This window comes from Rhinopithecus bieti, unplaced genomic scaffold (genome assembly GCF_001698545.2).
Source record: "Rhinopithecus bieti isolate Rb0 unplaced genomic scaffold, ASM169854v2 scaffold_115, whole genome shotgun sequence".
Lineage (NCBI taxonomy): Eukaryota > Metazoa > Chordata > Mammalia > Primates > Cercopithecidae > Rhinopithecus > Rhinopithecus bieti.
This window is the reverse complement of record NW_016803181.1, coordinates 1,855,027-1,864,302: the sequence shown is the minus strand read 5'-3', so window position 1 is coordinate 1,864,302 and position 9,276 is coordinate 1,855,027. Positions and strand designations below refer to the sequence as shown.

The window sequence follows — 9,276 nt, the reverse complement described above, 5'->3', positions numbered from 1 at the left end:
AATAATACAGGATTCATTTTAAAGGAAAATAAAATTATTGCCTAACCTTCAAGAATAAGTACATAACTCCATTTTTAGACACAGTGCCTTAAACTAAATCCTTGTTCAGTAAAGATCTCTTTTGCATTGATAATTTATGAACTGAAAAATAAGGTGTGTCTTAATGAATGTAAGAGAATTATATTGTCATTAAGATAGAAACAGAATATTAAAAAAATTTTTTTTGGTAGAACTTACAAACCAGAGAGTAAGTCTGTGAATCTCAGCTCAAAAACATTCTTAGAGAGTTAACAAGTTACTCTTCAGAATTTTTTTCTGTTTTCCTCTGGATGAAGACTGATCTGGGGTTTACTAAATTTTCTGGGACTATTTCAAATTAGACAGATTTCTGAGCTCATAATAATTTTCTAGTGCTTCTCAAAGTGGCTATTCCATTTTATGGGTTTTATTTAGTATTAACAACATTCTCAATTACCTCCTTTCCCTACTTGGAAGCAGTCTGTAATGCCTAGGTTCAAATACTGGCATACTAATTATAAGGTAGTTGTTACTATGACCATCTTGGCTAAATACTTCCTTAAAAGGTCTTCCTACTGTATTCAGTTTTTAACCAAAAGTAAAAGTTTTCATGTTTTCTTTCTTCTACATGTGATTTGTCCAGAAGACACTTTGTTATCACTGGGGAGGGAAAGTATTATTTTCTAACTTAAAGTTGTTCAAATGTGTAATTATAGTGGTATAATTATAACAAATATATAGTGGTGGTATAATAACAGCAAATATATAGCATTCACTTTTGTAAATGTTTACACGTAATAACTCACTTAATACTAACATCACCCATGTGAGGTGGTTCTAAATGTTTATATGTACTAACTCAATTCTCACATCACCCAAGGTTATGGGTCATACATCACCCCTGTGTAGTATTACCTAGACAACCATGCAAGGAAACTGAGGTACTGGAAGATTTAATAAGTTAAACAAGCGAATTTCTAAATGGTGGTAGACCTGAGGTTTAAACCCAGGTAGTCAACCTTCACAGCCTGTGCCCTTAACTTACTCTATAACAAGTGATTTTTCAGATTATTAAAACTATTATGTAATTTGGAATCCTAGGAATGGAGCTGAATGTGATTACACATAACAAACTACAAGTATACATTGAGAATTCCTCTGGAGTGAGGAGTTACAACTCATACTTTTATAATGTATGAAAATCCTAAAATTGGAGATATTTACAATAGTTGGAGAATCTACAGAAATGGTCCGTTTTAAGAAAATAATAATTTCTTTAAAATATGTAAAAAATGTATCAGTACAGAAATTGTATCATTGTAGATGTAGATTTGCTGTGAAGCTACTAAAGCTTAAGTTTTGGAGTCTCTTATTTGCGTAGGTTCTTTCTAAGCTAATTTTTTTAAAACACCATTTTTGAAATGTAGTCATGCCATAACATTTGCCCATTTTGAGTATATATATATATATATATAGTTCAGTGAGTTTTCGTATATTTACAGAGTTGAACAACCATCACCAAACTCTTTAATTTAGAGCTTTTCCATCACCCTCAGAAGAAATCTCAACTGTGCCCATTTACAGTTACTCCACATTGCAACCCCAGCCTCCAAGCTAATTTTGAATTCTTTCCTTAAAGAGTGCCCCCGACATTAACTAAGCTTCATGCTCCTCAAAATCTGAACTGCCCTTGATTGTTTTCTCTGGTTACCTTGTAAAAAAACTAAATATTTCATTTGGTTTTGTGAATATTTTCTTTAGCTAATGATGGATTCTCCAGTCAGGAAGGTAAATTAATCCTGTAGTTAGGAGGATAAATTACTGAATGACCCTGATATTGTTAAAGGAAAAGTAAATGCCTAATATCTTGTTTATCAAAATAAAAATGTTTCAAGTAATTTAAATTAGGGGCTTTGCACAAGTAATGAAAATATGTACGTGATGACTGTAATTGAGATAGATGGCTTGCTCCCTTATGTTGTCTTGCTGAACAATGAATGAGAATACTTACAACTGGAATGTGTACATAGCATTTATTTGAGAAAAATCAATGTGCTGGTCAAAGGTTTTAGTATCCCTTTTGAAAATTTACTAGGAAGTAGGAAAGTGCTATCTTAAGTAGGAACTCCAAAGTTATTTCACTAAGACACAGATTCTCATAGTAGAACCTGGGTACTTCTTTAACTGTGTGGGTATGTTCATACTTATGCTGGGAAAGAATGTGTTCTATAGCTTGAATGAATATAATGTGCTTTTTTGAAAAAGATACTGTTTTGTAGTGGTATTCTGGTGTGTGATGGTATATTTTAATTATGTCACTTTACTATTTTATTCTGTAGTGTTCAGAGCAATACTTTAAACAAATATAAGATTGTTTTAAATTAGGAATATACATTTTTCACAATCTTTTATATTTACTTTTAGGTGAAAGATATTCTCTCAAAGGTCCAGAAAAATCATGTGGGAAAACCACTGCTGAAAATTGATTTAAATTCAGAACAGGCGGTAAATCCCCCTTTTTGTTATTAGTTTTATGTAATTAAATTAGTGAATATGACTTAATTTTATAAATGAACATCTATTTTGCAATATATAGTATGCGTATATTATTTTGTAGAGTTGAAATTGATTGATCTTCTGGAGTAATATTTCCTAACATTTCTTTAGTTAAATTACTAATTAATTTTTAAAAATACCTGGTTGAGAATATTTATAATGCTCAGTGTGCTAGCACAGTTGTGATCTGTAAAGAACAGAGGCTCAAAGCCAGCAAGATGAGTTATTGGTATTTTCTTTTCTTATTGGTCCAGACTGCTTAGCAGGTAAATGTTTTACTTAAATTAACATATTTGATTACAGATAAGGTATACTCTGCCAACAGGTGGAATTTAATTTGTATGTTTAATGTCTTCTGGATATCATAAATGTTCTTTCAATTATGCTTTAGTATTTAAATAATTTACTGTAAAGTCTCATGGGAACAGAAAATGGTCAGTAAGTATAATATCTTTTGACTCAGTAGGAAGTACTTAGCACAATTTTCGGATTTCTTTTCTTTGCAGAATGAAAGAGTCTAAAGTTTATTATTTTTGTCTCCAAATTTTTAAGGAACAACTTGAAAGAATAAATGATGCTCTTTCCTGTGAATATGAGTGCCGCCGGCGAATGTTAATGAAACGATTAGATGTGACTGTACAGTCCTTTGGATGGTCTGATAGAGCAAAGGTAAGGCTGTTTTCCCATATGTGTCCTGTAGGTGGTAGCCTATAACAGCTCTTCTGGCTTGCTTGTCTGTTATGTAACCGTGCCACATTTGCACTTCATCGCTATCTCAACTACATGTCCAGGTCAACTACTGGTCTTACAAGATGATCCTGGTCTTGTATAAATCCCTGTTGCATATAACTTATTTTTTCCCCACAGTTTTGACATTTATTTTAAACTCATAGATACTGTGATTTATGCCAGGATATGCATAAAAGAAGGGGCATCGTATGAGATAATGAGATAGATATGGTGAGCAATGTAACAAGAAAGCAGGATATAAGAATAGTTGCAGGTAGTACTGATGCCAACAGGTCTTAAAAGTATCTTAAGGCTGGATGAATACAGAATGTGTTTCAGTTGAGGAGGGGTTTGGGAGGTGAGGGCGTTTCCAAATTTGAATATCTTCAGATAGCTTTCTAAAGAGCTGTCTCCCATCACTCCCATTTTGTGCCTCTAATCTGTACCCATGCTTAGTCTGGGATCACTCCTCATCCCCGTTCTCCCCACCCTGCATCATCACCTGGAAACTCTCCAGGCAGTAAGCTGAGACAATTACAGGTCTTCTCCTCACTTAGGGATCATTGTCCTGTGTTCCTTGATGTCCATTGTCTGACCGTCATTGGTTCACATCACGTGGGTTATCCAGTTTTTTAGTTGTTTCAGGGGAGAGTAAATCTGGTGCCGATTATCTTGACTGCAAGTGGAATTTCAGGTGTTATTATTTTTACATTTTTTGGATTAACTGGGCAGTGCTTCTGCCCCATGTTAGACCAGTTGGGGTCACTTATGCCAGCAATTCCCAACCTTTTTGGCACCAGGGTCTGGTTTCGTGGAAAACAGTTTTTCCATGGAGGGTGGGGGGGCAGGGGGAGGGTTTTGTCATGAAACTGTTCCACCTCAGATCATCAGGCATTAGCTTCTCATAAGTGTGGTGCTTCTGTTACCTTCTTGTCTTTGACATGATGTCTCTTTCCATGTGATGTATTAGTTTCCTATGGCTGCTGTGAAAGTTTACCACAAATTTAGTAGCTTAAGTAATACAGATTTATTCTCTTAAAATTTGGAGATTAGCAGTCCTAAAGTGAAGGTATTGGCAGGGTTGCATTCTTCCTGGATGCTTTAGGGGAGAATCTGTTTCCGTGCATTTCCTAGCTCCTAAATGCCACCTGCATAGTTTAGCTCTTAGCTTCATCTCCTCTCTTCAGAGCCAGTAGTCTAATAAAATCTTCCAGCCTTTCTCTCTCTCTCTGCTTCCATTGTCACATTGCCTTCTCCTGTCCCTGACACTCCTGTCTCTCCCTTATGAGGACCCTTGTGTTTATATTAGGCCCACACAGCTAATACAAAATAACCTCTCCATCTCAAAATGTTCAACTTAATCACACCTGCATCTGCAAGGTAACATTCACAGGTTCCAGGAATTAGGATGTGGACATCTTTGGAGGGCTAATCAACCTACAAAGGGGCTTCTAAATGAATTTTATTTTTTCTTGCATTGTTATTTTTTCTTGCATTGTATTTCTGCAAAATGATAAAATGCTTTTTTTTTTTTTTTTTTAAACTGTAGTTTGAAAAATTAGGTCTTCTAATGAGTTCTCCATTTTGTTTTTTTTTGAGACGGAGTCTCGGTCTGTCACCCAGGCTGGAGTGCAGGGGCGCGGTCTCGGCTCACTGCAAGCTCCGCCTCCCTGGTTCACGCCATTCTCCTGCCTCAGCCATCCGAGTAGCTGGGACCACAGGCGCCCGCCACCACGCCCGGCTAATTTTTTTGTATTTTTTTTTTTAGCAGAGATGGGGTTTCACCGTGTTAGCCAGGATGGCTTATCTCCTGACCTCGTGATCCGCTCGCCTCGGCCTTCCGAAGTGCTGGGATTACAGGCGTGAACTACCGCGCACGTCCGAGTTCTCCATTTTCTGTATACTTTTTCTCTCAGAAACTTGCATCCACTTATTGCAATTTGGGCTGTTTGCATGGCTATCCTTGGCTGCTCTCCTACCTTCTAGATCCCATGGTCCGCTCTTTGTTTATCCCCTTGTTCTGCTGTAGGAAATCCACAAGTAATTTCCAAACAAGGATTGCATAGGAGGTGATTTTTCTCAATCTCTTTGCATTTTGAAAATGTTTAGTCTGCTTTCACATTTGAATATAAAATTCTAGGTTGAAAATACATTTCTCTAAGAATATTGAAGGCATTGCGTCATTGTTTTCAAGTATTTAATGCTGCTGTTAAGAAAACTGACTCCATTCTGTGTTTTTGTGTGACCTATTTTTTTTCTCTGTAAGCTTTTGGACTATTTATCCTTGGAGTTCTGAAATTGCACAACATATGTTGGTCTGAGTTTTTTTTTCATTCATCGTGACTTACTAGATGAACCTTTCGATATGTAGCCTCTTTTAGCTTTTATATTTTCCTTTATTTATTTTTCCCTTTTGTTTTCTTTATCCTCTTTCTGAAATGCTTTAGTCAGATAGTAAACATTCTAGATAGACCCACTTAAATTGTTTTATTTTTTTCCTCTCATTTTCCTTTTTTGATTCTCTTTCTCAGAAATGTTTTAACTTTATTTTATAGTTGGTGTTGAATTTTGTTTCTGCAATTATTTTAAAATTTTCTTAAATTCTTTCTGTTTCTTGATTTTTTAAAATATTTTTTGGTATACTATCATCTTGAGTAAAGAAACTTTGCTTTTGCAATTTTTTTTTTCTACTTTCAATTATCTGTTTCCTCCAGCATAATTTTTTGTTTATTTATTTGTTTTTCTTGGTCTCTCTCATGTTGGTGGCTTCTTCAGCTGCAGAGTAGTTTTTGGTTGTCCATATTTAAGAGTAAAGCACCGGCTGGCCATGGTAGTGTGTGCCTATAGTCCCAGCTACTCAGGAGGCTGGGGCGGGAGGATCGCTTGAGCCCAGGAGTTTGAGGCTGTAGTGAGCTATAATCATGCCACTGCACTACAGCTTGGGCAACAGAGCAAGACTCTCTCTCTAATAATAAAGGCAGTTGGGGTGGGAGGGAAGGTGCTGTGCTCACAATGTATAATCTCAACACTTTGGGAGGTTTGAGCTGGGAGGATTACTTGAGGCCAGGAGTTCAAAACCAGCCTGATCAACATAGCAAGTCACAGTCTCTTAAAAAGAAAAGAGTAAAGCACGATAAAGCCTATTGGGAACTACAGTCATTATTAGGGATCATTAATGTCAGACTTTGGAGCTGGCCGATGTGCTGTGGCAATTCTTAATGCCAACTTGTGGTCTTTGTGGTTGCTCATTTTTTCAGGAAAAGAAACCTCATTTTTTTTTTTTTTCCTATATACTGTATTTTTCTTTGTCCAGGAAAGGAGTAGCAGCATGTCACCAGGGGTTGGAGGCATGGACTCTTTTACAAAATAGACTTTGAGTGTTTTGAAATGTTGATTCCCTTTTTATCTGTCCCTTTTATAATTTAGGATATATGTACCTTTTATAATTTAGTGTCTTCAGTATGACTCATTTACCTAGAAATCCTCCCTCATGTGTTTTACATAGAGTCTCTTTCCAAACACCTGACAGATACAGAAAAGTGAAGAGTGATTAGAAGAGGGATTAAAGATCATCATTCATGCATTTTCTTTAATAAACATTCAGCACTTTGTGTATGTCAGGTACTATGTACCTGGTTCAGGATGAACATCTCAGTACTGCCTATGATTATGTATAGAAGATTTGTGTGTGTAATATCTAATCAGCTTCTTGAGTGGTTAAAGCCTGAATCACTTCTGCATGTGCGCCAGGATAAACTCCAAGGGATGTCTGTGTATTTCATTGGAGTAACTGCTTTGTGCAAGAAGCTCAGATGCTGTTAAGAACTATAAGTTACCAACGAAGTAGATGACATGATTGCTGACCTCAAGAAATGGAATAGAGTTCAGATGTGTGGGAAGCACCAGCATTACTGAGCTCTGGAAACTTAATAGAGGTTGTATATATGTTGGGTCTCCAGTTTAACCTAACAGAATTTTATTGAGAAAAAGGAATTTAGGAATATTTGGCAAATTGTGAACGGTAGTGGCATTAAAATTGTCCTACTGTACTTTGATATTTTCAGTGTTGGCATTAAGATTACAGAGAAATCCAAAACAAATGAGTTTTGACATATTCTTTCAACATTTAGTGACTTAGATTCATGGGCATGTTTAACCCCTTAACTGGACTTCAATGGGAGCTTTGAGCAAATATTCCTTTAGGAAATATCTTGGTATTTTATTGTCTCATCTTTGTCTTTTTTCTTCATGTTTTAGGACAAGGAGGTTGTGTTTTTGTTTTTTTCTTATTTGGGAAGGTTTTTAAAAATGTATTTTCCTTAGGCTATGTATGGATCAGTTTTGGCCTTTCATTCAGTCTTTTTCAATTGATTATATGATTATATGCCTTTGTATACTAAGTTTTCTTTTCTTGTTAAACTTGTTAAATTTATTATATCTTTATCATTTTCTCCCTATTTTAATGATAGGAAAATGTGTCCGTATTGTTGAGTGACCGTTATCAACTTTGTTCTACAGCAGTTTAAATCTTTGCACAATATTTTATTATATGCATATATATACTGTATTGATAGACACTGAGGTTTACTCTAATTTTGCCTCTTTGACCCTGTAATAAAATCATTGACAGCTAAATTTTTGTTCATGTCCATGATATATTCCTAAAAGTGAAATATCTTGATTAAAGGAAATGATTTTAAGGCTGTTGATGCATACTCCACAGTTGCCCTTCAAAAAGATTACAGTCATTTATTAGAAAGATGTAGTTTCTTTACTGTTTAGCTAGTATCGAGATATTGTGATTGTAATTTTATAGCATGCTTTTCACTAAATATATTGTAACCATTTTCCAATATCTCTAAAACTCTATTTTAGTACCCTTTTGAAATTAATTTTAATTTTTTTGCAATATAATTAACATAAAATTTACCATTTTATTTTTATTTTTGAGGTGTAGTCTTGTTGCCCAGGCTGCAGTGCAGTGCCATCATCATAGCTCACTGGAACTCACTGGAGGGTCAGGCGATCCTTCCACTGCAGCCTCTCAAGCAGCTGGGACTACAGACGTGTGCCACCACACCTGGCAAATTAAAATTTTTTTATTTTATTTTTTTATAGAGACTGGGTTTTGCCGTGTTGCCCAGGCTAGTCTCAAACTCCTGACCTCAAGTGATCCTCCCACTTCAGCCTCCCAAAATGCTGAGATTACAGGAGTGAGCCACTGTGCCTGGCCAAAATATACCATTTTAAAGTATACAATTTAGTGGTTTTTAGTCTGTTCATTGTGTTGTATAACCCTATATGTAATTCCATAACACTTCCATCATCCCAAAATGACATAGCTGCCTCTCAGCAGTCATTCCCAATACTCCCTACCTCCATGCCCTGGCAACTATTACTATAATATACTTTATGTTTCTGTGGATTTGCCTCTGAACATTTCATATAAACGGAATCATACAATATGTGGCTTCTGCCTCTGGTTTCTTTGATTTAGCATAATATTTGCAAGGTTCATCCATGTCATAGCATATAACAGTACTAAATTTCTTTCAGTAGTCCTTCTTATGGCTGCATTATGTTTTATCACAGTGATTCAGTAATTTACTTAATTCTCTTATTTTATACATTTTTTTCTTTATCAACAATACTAGGCATGTTTCTATGTATAATTTTTTATATATAAATTTCAAAGTAAAATTTTATGGTGGATTCCTTAAAGGAAATTTACTGTGTCAAAGGTTATGTCTCTTAATGCTCTCGCTTCCCATGGCCAAATTGTTTTCCAGTTAAGTTTATGAATTTAAACTCCTAGGCCGGGCGCGGTGGCTCACGCCTGTAATCCCAGCACTTTGGGAGGCCAAGGCGGGCGGGTCACAAGGTCAGGAGATCGAGACTATGGTGAAACCCCGTCTCTACTAAAAATACAAAAAAAATTAGCTGGGCGTGGTGGCGGACGCCTGTAGTCCCAGC

At 35.8% G+C, this 9,276-nt stretch overlaps 1 protein-coding gene across 1 annotated transcript in view; it reads left to right on the top strand.

The window, feature by feature from the left end:
* FAM98B (family with sequence similarity 98 member B) overlaps window positions 1-9,276 on the top strand; it is a 32,457-nt gene that overhangs the window by 21,139 nt on the left and 2,042 nt on the right. Inside the window, exons 5-6 of the mRNA XM_017868148.1 lie at window positions 2,443-2,523; window positions 3,127-3,243. Of these exons, the coding sequence (XP_017723637.1) occupies window positions 2,443-2,523; window positions 3,127-3,243 (198 nt within the window). The remainder of the gene's footprint in view (window positions 1-2,442; window positions 2,524-3,126; window positions 3,244-9,276) is intronic.